At 32.2% G+C, this 17,389-nt stretch overlaps 1 protein-coding gene and 1 pseudogene across 3 annotated transcripts; one reads left to right on the top strand and one right to left on the bottom strand.

Moving 5' to 3' along the window:
* Positions 1 to 4,486: 4,486 nt before the first annotated feature.
* On the bottom strand, positions 4,487 to 10,672 carry LOC142643349 (protein trichome birefringence-like 41). 3 transcript variants are annotated; one of them, XM_075817919.1, is made up of 5 exons: positions 10,293 to 10,672; positions 8,885 to 9,056; positions 5,920 to 6,095; positions 5,632 to 5,790; positions 4,487 to 4,897 (listed from the first exon to the last, which is right to left on the bottom strand). In XM_075817919.1, exons 1-5 carry the CDS (start codon positions 10,547 to 10,549, stop codon positions 4,603 to 4,605), a joined length of 1,059 nt encoding a protein of 352 aa, XP_075674034.1. In that variant the 5' UTR covers positions 10,550 to 10,672; the 3' UTR covers positions 4,487 to 4,602. The 3 variants fall into 3 exon arrangements, with proteins under 3 accessions (XP_075674034.1, XP_075674043.1, XP_075674054.1); XM_075817928.1 differs by having other exon boundaries at positions 8,885 to 9,029; positions 10,293 to 10,670; XM_075817939.1 differs by having other exon boundaries at positions 8,885 to 9,022; positions 10,293 to 10,415.
* A 3,845-nt stretch (positions 10,673 to 14,517) lies between these two features.
* LOC142642037 (class V chitinase-like) lies at positions 14,518 to 15,796 on the top strand (annotated as a pseudogene).
* Positions 15,797 to 17,389: the final 1,593 nt, after the last annotated feature.

Below are 17,389 nucleotides of genomic sequence, written 5' to 3'. Positions count from 1 at the left end.
CATTCCGGTCAAAAAATGGGAGAAAAGTTTGAGGGGGAGCTGCTTAGTTTGAGGGGGAGCATAACATAGCATATTATAGATATTGGTTTATTTTGGTGGTTTAGTAGTTTACTTTTACTTTAGTAGTCTACTTTCATTTACCTTATAGTTTTTATAACTCTTGGATATTTACGTTGCTTTCTTTTAAAGCTTTAAAGTACTCTAGTTTAAACTTCAATTTATATTTAGTACATTGTTTATGTATCCTTGCTTTGTAGCATTTTAAATACTTTTAGATTAATGCATACATTATCTTTAGTACTATACGCTTGTGCCCTCATTGGATCTTGTATCCTTAATGCAAATACCTTTTGTGTTTTGCATTGGTTATGTGTTAGACATGCAATTAATTTTTGCATTGCTCTTAATTGCATCGCGTGTCCAGATGATCATTTACTAATTACATGTTCATTGTAGTCATTCTTTAACGACTGTTCATGTTTGATCAAGTTATGCTTCATAATTTATCTCTTGTGAATTCCTTGATTGCGTTTTACTTGCTCCTATACGTAACTTGTATTCAACTTGTCATAAGCTTAATGAAAGTTTTGTTTGTGTGCGAGTGTTTTAGGATACAAGTGTATACGTGCAAGTGCTTCACAGCTTCTAGATTAGGTGTGAGTGAGTTTTACCACTATTCCCAAACTCATTTTTAAGTTTAGAATCTGTTTTAGGGGTTTGTCACAGAATAGCCAAAGGGAGAGATTGTAAAGTTATGATTTACAACTATTTTGTGTTGGTTTTAATTCTATGCCAAATTTGATTGTAATTTTGTTCAATCATTTTTACCTTGTATTTTATGTGGGATTTCATTGTATGGGTTGTGTGTGAGAGAGAGTGTGAAGACTTAAGATTCTATTGAAGAAAAGTAGATTTCGTGAGAAGTTCGTGAGAAGCCTTCCTTCAAAGTGAGCCACGTGCAGAACACGTGACTAAAATACGAAGAGTCATGACAATTGATGATAGTTGGTTTTCACGAGTAATTTGCGAGTGAAGCCTTCCCACGAAACATTCTGTTTTGCTATTTTGGCATATCTGCTACACTATGTCTTCACCAACACTATATATACCCACATTACCCATATATTGTAAAGAGTGCTTTTCAGAGAGAAAACTCTAGCATACACACTTGATAATTATAGATTGTTATACCCACAATCCTTTGCGGTTTTCCTCATACTCCTACCTCTCCATATCCATTAAGGCTGTCAATGTTCGACCCAACCCACAAACACAACACAAACCTGACACGAGTTTTTGCGGGTTAGGGTTAGACCTTAATGGGTTTGGGTCATAATTGGATCGACCCGAAAGCGACACAATAAGAAACGTGTCATAAGCGAGTCAACCCGCATAACCCACAATAGACACATTTAACATGCCAATTTATTTGTGTCAACCCAAAATGACCTACTTAACACAGCCCGTTTAACTCGTATAACAAATAAATATTCATTTTATCTTAGAATTGTCAAATACCTTTTATATCCAACATATATTTTAAATTTAAAAAGAAAAGTGAGTAATTACAAAAACTTATAAGGGATATAATTGGAAATTAAAACTTTACAAATCCTAGATCTCTAAACCCTACAAACCCTAAATCTCTAAACCTTCTTATAAATATCTAATTTTATTTTTTTTATTTCAACTGTACTACTCACTCTATTATCTTATAGACTCGCGCCCAATTCTCAAACTCAAACTCTTAAACCGGTTATTTCTCTCTCTCTCTCCCTCTCATATGTTTAGTGAGTTTTAGAATTAAAGAAAATCGTTTTCTTGGTGTTTCAAAATTCTTTAGTAATTGTTTCTGCATAATGTTTTTGTTCTATAAAATTTGAACCCATGTGCCGTTATAAATATATGAGATATATTAATTGTTGATTAAGGCCCCAATTGTAGCTTTTGTCTTGTGCCATGTGTTTTTTTTTTTTTTTTTTTGTGTTTGTATTAGTGTTGGACACTGTCTATATATCTTGCAAGTAGGTTAATTGAGATAGTTTATAAACTAGATCTGATAGGTATTGCTTTTAAAATTGTTAAGGCATGATCATATTTTGTAATTATATTTTGGCATAGAACTTGCACAAATGAAATTGGATGAGCTTGTGGAAGGTTTTATGAATTTGGACATCAACAAAGAATCTATGGATGATAATCGTAGTCATAGTTAGGATTAGTCTACTGTTTGCTCCAATTCTTTCAATATTGATACTTAGCATTTGACGAGTTCCAAGGATATTATATTTTTGTTGAACTATGTTATTTCATTTTTGTTAAACTATGTTATTTTGAATTTGGGTTGAAGTGTATGCACTTCTTTTAGAGTGTAAAGAACTTAATTCTAGATCAATGTTATATTTTTGTTGAACTATATTATTTTGAATGTGAGTTGAAGACTTAAAGTGTATGTACTGCTTTTGGGATATAAAAAAAATACTTCTAGATGGATATTATATTTATTATTATGTAGGTTGAAATGGGTTGTGTTACATTCGTGTCAACCCAATACGACTCGTTTATTAAGCGTGTCAAATGGGTTGGGTCAGGTCAACCCACCTTATTAACAAGTCGGGTTAGGGTTATGCCATTTAGTCGAATACTCCTCCTCAACACGACACAAACCCGACATGCCAACCTGAATTGACACCCCTAATATCCATATCCTTGAGAGGTTGATAGCCCAAACACTTACCACACTCATTCTAAGTGTAAAGTGAGGTTTTGATACTGCTAGGAAGTATTGGAAGAAGCCAAACTTTGGTGAATGCAATCAAGCTAAATTGTGGAATTCGGAAAGCTAGACAAGACACAGTTCCGAGAAGCCTTATTAGAGTAGGAGCTTGGAGGGCTTAGGTGCATTGGGTAGATTAGGCTTGGAAGGTCTCTTGCTATTCGTGTATCCCAACTTATTGTCTAGTGGATCGATTTACCATTTGGAGGGCGGCAGAGAGGTTTTTCGCCAAGTTTTTCGTTTTCCTCTTCAATAACACATCGCCGTGTTATCTTGTGATTGCATTTCTCTTCCCTACTCTTTTAACTTTCATTTTATTGTTGATATATGATGAATATGGCTTAGAGTAGTTTTACTGTTTGTTTGCTCGCATTTACTCTCTTCCACACTTAGTTAAGTTAGAGTAAAATCAACCGAGCCGTAATCCTTTATTTTGGAAATCTAAACAACTCTTATGTTTTAGCACAAATCCGAGCTTTCAAGTATGTATAAGAATATTTTCTACGTATATAATATTTTATATATATACTTAAATTGAATGTCATACTTGCAAGTTATTTAGGAATATATGGAGAATAGCAGCCAACCTTCTCCCAACTAGGGATCAGGTAAGTTGATTTTCACAAAATACGGACCTAAAGTGCTCATTATGCAATTATGAATTTGAGTCATCCTTGCATTTGTTTACTCGGTGAGAAGTAGCAAAAGCGATCTGGTGTGGTAGCCAATGGAGTCTGAGAATAGAATACTTAAATTTACAATCTACTTCTCAGCTTGCTGAGACTCTTCTAGACCCCCCGCATCTGTTTAATCTTGATGAGGAACAGAAAGCTGAGTTCCTTTTATTTGGAGCTTTGATCTTAGATCAGATTTGGCTCCTTAGGAATAGAGTAGAGCACAATTATTTAGTGCCTTTGGAACTACAGGTGGTTAGAACTTTAAATAAATTGGTTCAGGTGCATTGGGGAGCTAAAGTCCCTACGCTTGCCAAGACAGTTCCAAGAAGCAAAAGCAGATGAATAGTCTAATGTTTGGTTCATTATGGAGATCTCTCTGTTCAAGGAAAATATTTGCTGTGTGTTCTACATCACATTGACGGCTAATTGGGCTGCATCAGAATTCTATCAACACGATTCTCAATTAACATTATTAGTAGCATGTGTCGAGATCTCGATTAATTGATCATGTGTTGAGGAAGTGTCAAGAATCCTAAATATGCAACTCTTCCTGAGCTGTAACAGGCACATGTTACAGCTTAAATACACTACTTACACTAACTATGATTAAATTCAAATTTGGGAGAATTATTAATAAAAGATCATAAAATTTTATCCCAACTGAACTCCAGAGGTTGGGATATTCTAAATCAAATTCAAATTTCATCCCTTTTATTATTATTATTATTACATACCAAAGTGGTTCCCTCGAAACAACAAAAATTATACTTCTTTCTCATTTAACTATTCCTTTCATTCTTTCCAAATATTTTTACGTATCAACATCTACCTATCATGGATTATTTAAACCCTACATTCTTGATTCTACCTTACTTCAATTTGGGACACAATATATATATATATATATATTTTTTTTTTTTTTTTTTTTTTTTAAAAAGGGTGTATCAAGACCATGTCCACAACACATTAATATGCTCTTAATTATATTAATCAAGTCACATTCAACTCATTTTAAGAAATCAACTCATTTCACTAGCTTGCAACAAAGATCTTATTATTGCGAAAAAATGTATCGAATTTTCAATGCTAATCTCCATGAATCGCGAAAAAATGTATCGAATTTTCAATGCGAATATCCATGAATCGATTTCAAAGAATAAGATTGTAAAGAATCTCATTCCAAGTATCAGGAACACCAGCAAGACACCAATGGCTGCAGTCCATTGTGGTTGACCCACCTAGTCCATAGATGGAAGGATGCCCATCTTTACGTAGCAGAGAGAGAGTTGTTATATCAAGCAATGTGACGGGTTTTGTAATCTTGCTCAATACACTCTTGAGCACCGCAACAGCTGGTGGCAAACCTCCGGGATATGTTGAGCCAAACACTGGTTGCTTTTGCCCGACACAGCTCTTTGCACTTGGTTCGTTCCATAAGCTCCCACTACAGTTGAAATATGAAAATGTTGTCGGAATTCATGTTGGGGTAATTGTTAATTCCCACACTGTAAACACAATATATTTTTAAAACTAAAATCATAACTTCAAGACATGATTTTAGTTCAAAAACTAAATTGTATTGTTGTGTATGCGTAATAGATATTGCCCTTCATGTTGATGGTCACTATTATCAGCTTTTGTCCTAATATTTAAAAATATATATTATGAAAAATTACACTTTATCTTCTTAAACTATATCCTTTTTACACTTACCTCCTAAAACTATAAGAATGTGCACACTTATCCCCTATACTATTACCCATGTAGCATTTGTTTCTCTAAACTATGAAAGGGCACATTTACCCCCCTAAACTGGTACTTGTGTAACACTTTGCCCCATATCCCATGAGTAATAATTTAGGAAAGTAAATATGCATTCTCATAGTTTAAGGTGACAAGCGTAAAAGAATAATGTGTGATTTAGCAGATAAGTGTAAAAGGAGATATAGTTTAAGGGGTAAATGTGCATTTTCAATTTTTCATACTTTAATGGGTAGGTAAAAAGCGAGTGTAGGTTTATTTTTTTGATTATTAGAAATGAAAAGAAAACGAAACTATGTGGTTTTGATAATGACAATACCTATCAAAAAAATAATAATAATGACAGTAAACATTAAGATTAATTAAGAGTTTACTAGTATTTTCTTTCAAAAAGAAAATATAGAAAAAAGAGATTACTTGTAATGAGATGGGGAAATTCCTTGGAAAAAAATCTTAGTCTTGGTAGGATCAATGTTTGAATCCACCCATCCGGCCCATGTTGTAAGCGCTGTCTCAAAAGCAAGCAAACGATCCATGTCCTTCGTAATCTGTGTTCCTATTTGTATGTAATCCCATCTAACAAATCAAAAAAATTGGTTATCTTTTAAAGCTGACAATAATAATTTTAGTTTAAAACATTTTCTATTTTTAAACTTAAATAGAAGAGAAAAGAAGAAAAGGTATGGTAATAGTATGGGACCGTACGGTTGAGATGGTCCCCTACGGTTCCACCAATGCCATGTATTGAAGATGAGCATGTCGATTCCTTTCCATAGCTTGCCTCCGACAATTGAGTCAAGTTTCAAGACCCTACCAATTCGTTCTCGGACAATGTCAACCAAATACACATTCCGATCAAGCATTACTTTCACTCCATAATCCTGTAATATTTAAAGTGATCTTTAGCGGTGCCAAACTGAAAAAGAAATAAGTATAGCCCACTACAATTCATTTAAAACCCGGCCCCCATAAGAGCAAAGATTCCCCCCCCCCCCCCCCCCCTAACACATCAGCCAAACAATATAAAAATAATTTTCAAAAAATTGAAAATGAAACTAGTTTTTAAATAATAATTAACTTCTATTTTTAAGAAAAACTTTCAAAATACTATAAAAAAAAAATAATTGTTTGGGAGATCATTTCTATTTTTAAGATTCTTTTCTTTTAAAAAAGTTACAAAAAGTAACGTGTAAAATCTATAAATTACTTTTTTGTGGAATAGAGCTAATGTAACTTTTTTTTTAATAATTATAAATTTCAAATTCGAAATATGATAATTCTTTTTGTGATAAAGATAATCTCCTTAATTTAAGAGATAGAAGAATTTGGACAAATATGTGGGGTTCACTGTTTTCAATTAATATACAATTATGCCATTAAAAACATTTATGTATCTTGAAAACATCCTCTTAGTCATTTTCAAAATCCTATTTTGTGTATAAAAAAAAAATCCTATTTTAAACAAAGAAAATAGAATACAATTTTCTAAAAACTGTGTTTAGAGAACATTAGCCAAATAATAGATTCTAGTATGAGACCCACCGATTCTCAAAAAAAAAAACAAAAAAAAGTATGAGACCCACCATTTTATGAATAGCAAAACAAAAAACTATATTTAAGTACTCTTACCAAACGAGCCCTAACATAATTGCTAATCTATTAATACATATAGTTAGTAATATTATGGTGTAAGAGGTTCAAATTTATTATAGACTCATGTTTTGCATAGCAAGAAAATAATTATAGGGTTAATTTAAGATTACATAGCCCAGGATTTTCTACTAAATAAACCCACATTGGATTCAATGCAACATACTTTAATAGGAAAGATGTAATCATTAAGAGGTTTTTTTTTTTTTTTTTTTTTTTTCTCTATGAGCGTAGGCCATTACACTGAACCACGTTAAATTCCTACTTTTTTTTTTCTCTATTATCTCTCTTAATCTCTCAACAGCTTTAACATGGTATCAATGCCATGTTCTAAATACTAATATGTTATCCAAGTTATGTTTTATATTTTCTAAGATGGTATCAAAGTTATGTTCTGTATTTTCTAATATGGTAATAAACTTATTTTCTACCTTTTGTAAGATGGTATTAGAACTATGTTTTATCTTTTCTAATATAATATTAGAGTTATGATTTATTTTCTAATATAGTATCAAAGTTAATGTTTTATATTTTTTATATGGTATCAAAGTTATGTTTTTTCTTTTTTAATAACGTATCATAGCTATGTTCTATTCTTTCTAATACGGCACCAAAGTGATGTTCTTTCATTTATAAGATAGTATTAGAATTATGTTTTATCCTTTTTAATATGATATCAAACTTATATTTTATCTTTTCTAACATGATATTAAAGTTATTTTTTTACCTTTTCTAATATGGTATAGGAGTTATGTTTTATTTTTTCTGATATGGTATCAGAGCCATTTCTATTTTCTTATATAGTACCAAAGTTGCATTCTAAATTTTTTTAAAGATTTTCTTCATTTTTTTATGAAACATTCCTTCATTAACCTTAAGCTATTGCCTATTAGGTTTAAAAGTTTTGGTAAATAGTAATTATATATAGAGATATGCTACTTCCACAACATTATTACAACACTTTCACAACAAATCATAGGTGGTTAATTGTTACTGGTTCAAATTTAAACCTAATATTAAGATTACTTTTTTGCCCCAATAATAACAACCAGTAATAACCTGCCACTTAGGATTTGTTGTAGAAATGTTGTGGACATATCATTTCTCTTATATATTCTCTCATAATTTTATTATTTAAATAGATGAAGCTCATTTTCCAACCATCAATATTTATAAAAATGATCTCTTTATTGAATAATTAATTACTCATAAAAGTAGTGTAATTAATTATCGAGGGAAGTTTATGTAAATATAAAATAACTATACTATTATGCTCAGAAGCATTGAAAGTATTGATTTTTGGCTAACATGCAAATTGCACCATTTAAGTTTGACTAAAATTAATCTTAGTCATTTAATTTTCCTTCGCTCAATTAAGTTATCTAAGTTTCAAATTTATTCAATTAAGGTATTTTGTCCAATTTCATTAAAAAAATTCTACTAAAAAATTGTTTTTCTCATATGAAAAAAAAAAATTTAATCAATAAAGATGCTTTATAGATTTTCCATGTGAGAATTATTTTTAAAATTTTTTTATTAGTTAATTGCATACTTATCAGTAATTTTTAACGAAATTTGACTAAAAACCTAAATTGAATAAATTAAAAACTTAAAAGTTTGAATTAAACAAAAGTAAAGTTAGAGGACAAAAAAAAATTTTAACCCAACTTAAAGGGTGCAATTTGCATTTTAGCTATAAATTTTGTATATTATTCATACAAGAGAATTAATATATCAAATTAAAATAATATTGTAGTTCTACAAATCTACCCTAACCATTTTCTACTTACTGGTACGATAATAACTACAAAATTTGTAGTAATTTGTTTTATAAAAATGAATTAAGAACGTTATAGAAGAATCTAATTATCAAAGGTCAAACATAAGCGAAAAGAAAGGTTAAGATTATTTGGTGTAGGTTTTAATTTTAAGGATTTAGATTAGACCAAAAATGCCCACAGCTAGTGATAATAAATAAATAAAAACAGCAACAACAAAAAAAAGTAATCGATATTCATACCGTAAATGCAAATATGGAAAGATCTCCTTCTCTTGTTAAATTGTATTTAGCATTGGGAACGTCATAGACAAGCATGCACGTCAATGACTGCCACTGATTTCTGCTTAGCGAGTCTCCCACAAACATGATGCTTTTCCCCTGGAATCTTTGCAGAAAGTCTTGGCCATTAAATCTAACAAATGTAGAGTTTTCATAATTTATTCATATGTTAATTTTGGGAAGACAATTAATGCATATAATATAGCATACATTCTCCCTCTTATTTTTGGGATAATAAAAAACATAAATACGCTACTCTCTTAAAAAAATACTAGAGGGAAGAAACAGCTTTGCTTCCCACGTGCTAAAAGAGAATGTGTCGTTATGAGCACATAACCACAGTGCCAAAAACCAAAACAGTGCCTAGCTTTTCCCCCCGCCTCTAAATCTAATAATTAAAGATTTGTGAAAAAGTGACATCGACAGCCCATTAGAGCTTGGTTGTGCCGTCAAACATTCTTCCACAAATCATGTGACTGAATAACTCTATTTTTAAAAGTATTTTATTTAGTTAAAACTGAAAAATTTTTATTTAAAGTACTACAAATAAAAATAAAAAATAGCTGAAATAGTATAATAGAACTCATGAATAGTATCAAAAAAAAGTGTAATGAAATACTTAAATAATAGCAAAAATAATCTAAATAGTAACAAAAACTAGTTTTTTAAGCTAATCATAAACGTAACCTAATTCTATGCCATATGAGTATGACAAGGACTTTTATATTCACTTGTGATCTATGTTCACATGATAGTCATGAAATATTATAATATATTATATAACTTAGCCCATAGAGTGGGAGACAGAGATTTATTCTATATTTTAGTTTTTTTTTAATAGCTTTGAGTTTGAGAGAATTTAAAATAAATAGATAAATCCGAAAGGTTATTGCACTTAAACATAGAGACAAATTAAGGGTGTACAGAGTGTTTATAAAAGTTATGTAACCAATAAACGATATTTAAATAACAAATGCAATTACAAATAGTAACATCATAACTTTTCGGTTTTACTTTAGTTTTAGCTTTGCAAATATAAAAAGTGAAAAGTCATTCCAATTTTTATTGTGTTTTATTCATTATTCATTCATTCACAAAAGTCATTCCAACTTCTACCCCAAAAAAAAAAAAAAAAAAAGACATTCCAAGTTTCCAACTATAAAATAAATGGTTTTATATGTTTATTTAAAAAAAAAAGAAAAAAAAAAAAGAAAGAAGGATGAAATCTATGTAATTATCAAAATTGATTATTCAAGCAAGGTACTGAAGTTTCTCAATGTGCATTGTGGTCACACAAAGAAGATTCATTCCAAGAAATGACATTTTAGAGGTATGAAAAAGATAGGAAAGAATGGTTGGTGGGGATTACCTAACAAGATCGCAGTGAAGAGGCATCCATCTATACTCGGTATAGTCGAGATCGGGGCGGCCATTCTTCTGGCAACTGAACTCCCTCTCAATGAAAGGACATGCGGCTGTATTGTAAAGTGGGTATGATTTGTCCACTACCCATCTTCCAGTGAACAAATCGCACTCATTTGCAGCTTCAGCTTTGTGATGAAGAGGAAGATGAAGAAACACTGCAAGAAATAGAGCAAAAGATGCCAAATAAACCCAGGAACCCATTTCTATAAACCTCACTCAATCCGAAGCGAGAGGGGGAGAATATACATATAGTAAAAGAGATGGGTTCAATTATGTCCTCGCACCTTTTTTAGACCATTAATCTCTGTTAGGTCTAATAATTAAATATAATCAACTACAATATTAACAAAATTAATGTAAGGCTAATTTTTTTTTCTCCCACCCTATTTATTACAGGTCACAATCATTGAATTTATGATTTTGAAATTTGAACCAGACCGTTCATCAAGACAGTTATTTTAACTTCAAAAACCTTGGTTTTAAAAATCGGACCGAATTGACTGGATCAATCAAAAACTGGACACTATTCAGAAATTAAGTAAAAAGGGAAAAAAAAACAAAAAAACAAAAACCGGTAATCAACGGTTCAACCGAAAAAACCGAAAACCGGAATGGTTGAACCAATTTTGTTAAATCAAGGCAACATATCTAGAACCATGCGCTTTACAGAAAAATCTAGTTGTTTTTTCTCAAATTTGCGTCTGTGATGACTAAAGTAAAGCATGGCATCAGAGGTTAGCCTCTTGAAGCAATCAAGATTCCAAACCATGTGTGGAAATACAGATCCAAAGAGTGAGAGATTTTCAGATATTCATAGAAAAAGAGAGGTTGAAAATTATTTTTTGAATTTGGGAGTGGAGAGCTAGAGAGGCCACGAAGCAAAGCACGAGCATGGTATTGCTTGAATTTCTTGAAATGAGCTACTTCTTCAGAAAGAGATAGAGAGATTAATAAACAAAAGGCGTAAATGTACTTTTGGTCCTTATATTTTGGGGTCATTTCTATTTTGATCCCTACATTTCTATTTTACCACTTTTAGTCCCTAAAATGAAAAAAGCGTTCCATTTTGGTCCCTACCGTTACTCACTTAACGGAAAAATCCTACATGGCAAACGGAGTAAAGTGCTGACACATTTAATGCTGACGTGACCATTAAAATAATAAAAAATATATATATTTGGCAACTAATAAATGACAAATCGACATTTTTAAATACATATAAAAAAGCCACATCAAAAAAAATAAAAATAAACTTATTATTTTTTTAAAAATAAAATAAAATATTCTTTTCATTATATTTTTGGAAGACATGTTCTTCACTAGAACATGATTGTTCATGTTCTTCCCCGAACTCTCCTCTCTCAATCTCTTAGCTGAAAACCCCAAATCTTTCTCTCTCTCAATTAGGTTTCTCTTTCTCTATCTCAGATCACTGTCTCTCTCAAAGCAGTGGGTCTCTTTCTCAGATCGGTGGGTGCTCTTAGATCGATAGGTGGTTTTTGTCTCAAATCGGTGGGACTTTCTCTATTTCATCTCCCTCTCTCTCTCTCTCTCTCTCTCTTAGTTCAGTGGTGGAGATTTTGGTGGAGATAGGTGGCAGTGCACTCCGATTGTGGGTCTGTGGGTGATGATTTTTGTTGATCTGAGTGGGGTTTTCACCTTGTTCAAATATGGGTTTCTGATGAGGGCTTAAGATTCAATCAAGGGAGTTTTTGGGGTCTAGGTGGCACTGGAGAATAGCGATGGAGGTGGGGAAAGACAAACTCAGCTAGATGGAGGTGGAGATCAATGGTGTTGGTTGGGTTTTATGGGTCTAGGTGGCAGTGGTCAGCTAGGCTCACAGGTTGTGGGTAGATCTGGATTTTTTGGCCATTGGTGGGGTTTGAAGGCGGTGGATTGGTGGGGGATTTTCTTGGTCTATTGTTGTGTTTAATTGAGTTTTGATGTTTGGTGTTTGGTTGGTTGGGTCCGGTAGAGATGTTTTAGTGTTTTGGTTGAGATGTTGTGTTTTCGTATTTTTGTAATTGTTGGGTTTTGGTCTCATTTGAAGATTGCTGTGTGTTTTGCATGTTTAGTTGCTAAGAAAATGCAAAAAGAGAAACAAAAATATTAATTTTAATAATTTTCTGGGCAACGAGTTATTTGAGGAAGAACATTAACAATTATGGGAAAGTGAGGAAGAACATGAACAATTTTGGGGAATTGAGGAAGAATATGAACAATTATGGGAAGAACACAAAGAACATAACAAATGCATGATCTTCCAACAAAATAATAAAAAGAAAAAAATAATGATGAAAAGAAAAAAATGATGAAACTTTTAGATTTTAATTCATGTGAATTTTGGTTTTTAATTCTGTTTTTTTTTATTTAGTTAAAATTAATAAATTAATTTTTTAAATTTATATGCTAATGTATCATGAGTGATGTAGATTTTTAATAATATTTAAGTCCTCCGTCAGCCACCTCATATATTTTCGTCTGTTATCTAACAAAAATGACCAAAATAATACACGTTAATTGATTTAGAGACTAAAAATAATAAGATTAAAATATAAGGACCAAAAAAAAAAAAAAACCACCGAACCTCTACTTTTACAAACTGCGTGGTCTGCTAGTCTACTAGCTGTATACACAACAAAAAAATGAAAACCACACCTTTGTTTTCTAGTTCGCAATTTATAGAATCAATGAGAGCCACATATTACCGCTACTTGATAAGCCTTTACGTTTAGTTTTTGTTTTACTAAGCACACTGTACAACTACTTCTCAAAAACATTATAATGTAATATATATTACCGCTACTTAATAATTATGATTTAGCTTTAGATATTCGCTGAATTTAGTTTTTGTTTTCTTCTTATGATAATTATGATTAGATAAAAATAGTATTTTTAATTAATTAAGTGAATAAACTTAAAAGTTACCTAATTTTTCTCTAACATTAATTCATTAATATAGATATATAAATATAAATAAATAATAAACATTTTATTTTTAAGATTACAATTAAACATATGTGATGGTTCATTTTGAAGAAAAATAATTAAATCTAAATGAAAAGTATTGTTATGTTTTTATATTTTGTTATTTTTATTTTCTAAATATAAGATGTAAAAATTCACATAATTTTTTTTTTCAAATTTTTACTTACATATTATTAGTAATAAACTTATTTTATTTTTATTTTTATAATTACAAAATTATAAAATAAATATTTATGACATTATTGGTCGGAGCATAATTTGATCCGATTAGACCAAAAAATCGGTAATTAGTTACTTTTCGGTTATTTGACCGTACTTTTTTTTTACACAACCGTACCTCTTTTAAAATCAACCAGTTTTATGTAAAAAATCAGTGAACCGTGCGAACGAATTGCCCAGGTTTGAAAACCGTGGATGGTTCTTGCAGTTCAGGATAGAGTTGAAAATAAAATTTAAAAAAAGAAAGAAGAAGGTATTTACGGCACCCACCTTATCTACATTGTTAAGATAACCTCGAAGAAAAATAAATCAATACAAAGAACTAAAAAGAAATAGTAGTATAAGATCTAAGTAAATCTCTGATAATCTATCTCCACAAGTCGCCAGATGCGAGTCAAAGCTTCCGCCCTTGTCGTCCGTTGCAACTTCCAGTTGAAGACTAGCGATCTGATCTCTCCAAACTCATTGTAGTCACAGCAGCGGCTCTGAAACTCTCTCTCTCTCTCTCTTGTTTTGTTTGTTTGTTTGTTTTTTTTTTTTTTTTTGGGGCTAAGACCTCTTTGTTTTGTTTGATAAAGATGTAGTAACACAAAACGCCTTGACTGTCTCACCCACTGTGTACCACAAACGTCAAATCACATAACTATTGATATATTTATTTATTTATTCATTTTTTGATGAGATTGATAGATTTATTATGTAATTAGATTTTAGTTTTGTTGGTATTCTATTCATGCATTACAGTACCAGTGTCCCACAATAGCACTTTTACTACAGTTGCTTTAAGCTTCATCAACTGTACTCTTTAATATTTTAACAATATTTTATATTAGACTTGGGACAGCTCTATTAAACTTGGGACAAAGAGGGGTCACTGGGTCAGTATTGAGGTTATGCAGAAAAGCTATAGACAGCATCCCATAAAAAAAAAGAAGAAAAAAGCTATAGCCAGCACTACTCATGCCTTGATTGATGTGCTAAAGCCTGTGAGGTACGGTGAAATTGGCAAAAAAGTCGATAAATTTGCTGGCTGGCAATCATGACTTCTAGATGCTGCAATGCAAATACTGGATGTTGGCACCCCATGACTTGGAAATTTTTTTTGCCATGGCTGGGTCCATCAAATTATCATTGTTGTTTTCCATATCTTCTCTGTTCAGAATTGAAGCCTTCAAATGCACAAACTTGGATCAAAGTAGGATACTGGTTCTCCGGCTCTGAGTTTCTTATTTCAGACATAAACTCAGCTCTCTTTACTCACCTCATTTGCGCTTTCGCTGATGTGAGCTCTTCCTCCTACGAGTTCTCTGTATCGTCCACTGATGAGCAATATTTTTCTGCCTTCACAAACACAAGAACCCATCAGCCAATACCTTTCTTTCCATTGCTGGTGGAAGTGCAAACTATACTCTCCTTTCAAATATGGACAGCACCGCTTCTTATAGAAAATCTTTCATTGACTCTTCAATAGAGATAGCCAGGCTTTATGGCTTTCAAGGCCTAGACTTTAGTTGGGTTTCGGCGAACACAAGCTCCGACATGACCAATATGGTATTGCTATTTCAAGATTGGCGTGCGGCTGTGAATTCTGAGGCAAAGAATTCTAGCCAGAAATACTTGATTTTGACTGCTTCTGTTCATTACTCACCAGATTTAGATTCAGCTTCTTTCCCTGTAGAATCAATTAGGAGTAACTTGGATTGGGTGCATGTTCATACTTATGACTACCAGGCGCCCGCGGCGGATGGTCAAACTATACCGGTGCTCATGCAGCCTTATATGACGCATCGAGTAAGGCTAACACGGATTCTGGTATTGGTGCATGGATTGGTAGAGGCTTGTCTGCTAGCAAGTTGGTTTTGGGTTTGCCTTTCTATGGCTATGCGTGGACGCTAAAGAACCCCAACAACCGCGCAATAGGTGCTCCAGCAACTGGTCCTGCTGTCATTTCAATAACTAATGGTGGAGCCATGAGTTATAATCAAATCAATTATGTTCACAGATATGGGGCTGCTATACTGTATAATGCTACATACGTAGTAAATTACTGCATAGTTGGATCGGCTTTGATGATGTCGAGGTTGTCAGAATGAAGGTTTCTTATGCAAGAGAGAAGCTACTTGGTTACTCTGTGTGGCAAGTCCCATACGATGACAATTGGGTACTTTCTTTAGCAGGTAGGAGATGCTGTACTCTTGGTATTTTATTTCATTAAATTAATCTCTCTTGTCAGAAAGTAAATCTAATTGCCCACATTTTTAAAGAAGCAAATAGTCTCATTATGACTTGAATTATGATCATGTTGTAGCAAAAGAAATTAAGAAACCAATATTTTGGATGTCCCAATTTGTTCAATCGAGGAAGAAAGATTGACCAGGACAGCGTGCTGTTTTAAGTGCATCGATAGAGGCTTTGTCAAGATGTCGATGGCCTATATACCCTGTTCAATCATTCATATGTATAATCTTTGTCTTTCTTTCTTTTTTTCTTTTTCTTTTTTTCGTTTTTGGTCAAATGAAGTCATCACGAAAACTGTTAGGAACATGAGATTAATCATTGTCTTTTTTTTTATTAAAAAAAAAAATTAAAAGGTCTATGGGCATCAATTCACACTTTCTCTTCCTTGTGTTGTGCTATGTGAGAAAGGATATGAAATGGTGACTGTGGAAGCAAAATTGTTTCCTTAAATGATCTTTGTCCTAAATTGGCAGGCCTTCAGCTTGTGATTATTCATGGATTTCGTTGACTTGACTTAGAAACAGACAGATTAAGAAAACTTCAACTGCTAGTCATACCAAGAAGCATGCCACAAAATATAACAAGAAATGTGGGTTGTCAATTGGCATAACTAATGACACTGATATTTATAAGAACATTAAATTATCGGGCATTATTGTTTATGACAGTACTGATATTTATAACTGACAAACCAAATAAATCCACTCGTCCAGACGAGTCTACGTACACTGACAAGGGAAAGCGCCATTAAGCATACATTTAATGGAAACCGTTACTCACCAATGAATGCAGGAAACAAGGCCGTTGGAAGAGATGCCAAATCCTCTAATTTAGGCCACTCTAGGACGTTATGAAAAGGCATTGAAATTACCATTGAATACCACCAACGGCTAGAAGAGAAAGCCCTACTTATAGGCAATGTCAAGCCCCAACAAGGGGTACAAATTCATTTTTATCCATATATAACAAAATCAAAGCTCTTGTTATTACTATTATTCCTCAATCATTTGATTTTGCTATAAAAGGCTCAATGGCCAACACCACACCAGTGACCTTTCGAGTAAAAGTTCTCTTTCTGTTCTTGTGCAGGTCACTTGACAACTTTGAGTGACATCTTGTCTAGACTCTAGACGATTACCACGACTGACGATTTTGACATCATTAATAACAAGATTAAATCATCAGGCATTGATTTAATACAATAACCAATATGAAATCGATTCATTTTCCATATAAGAGTAAAATATTATATATGTTGTGTTAATGTATATTGCCTTGATTTTAGCCTGACCATACCTTGATTGAGTTAAAAATATCAAGGAAAATCAATATGTTCTTGATTTTAGTCTCAATAAGAGATCTTAACCCCTTATTAGTTCATCTATTCTGGTCTATATATTCAAACCTCTCTTGTATATTCAGAAGTACAAAACACACAGAGTTAGTTAAATATTTTATATTATATAAACCCTACATAAGGTTTATTATAAACTTAAGTTTTTAATATAAATATGTAGCCATCAATGGCTTTCACACCATGGATGTAAATTGTCTGGCCAAACCATATAAACTTTTTTGTGTACTCTTTTTTTCATG

This window comes from Castanea sativa, chromosome 1, assembly GCF_040712315.1.
Source record: "Castanea sativa cultivar Marrone di Chiusa Pesio chromosome 1, ASM4071231v1".
Taxonomy (NCBI): Eukaryota; Viridiplantae; Streptophyta; class Magnoliopsida; order Fagales; family Fagaceae; genus Castanea; species Castanea sativa.
Note: the sequence above shows the minus strand (reverse complement) of the source record. Positions and strands in the feature narration are given on the sequence as shown.

Excerpts from the sequence above, each read along its gene's own strand:
- LOC142643349 (XM_075817919.1), bottom strand. The coding sequence starts at position 10,549 with ATGGGTTCCTGGGTTTATTTGGCATCTTTTGCTCTATTTCTTGCAGTG. Across the intron at positions 9,057-10,292 it reads CTTCACTGCGATCTTGTTAG|ATTTAATGGCCAAGACTTTC; the intron begins GTAATCCCCACC and ends TACATTTGTTAG. Across the intron at positions 6,096-8,884 it reads TTTCCATATTTGCATTTACG|GATTATGGAGTGAAAGTAAT; the intron begins GTATGAATATCG and ends TAAATATTACAG.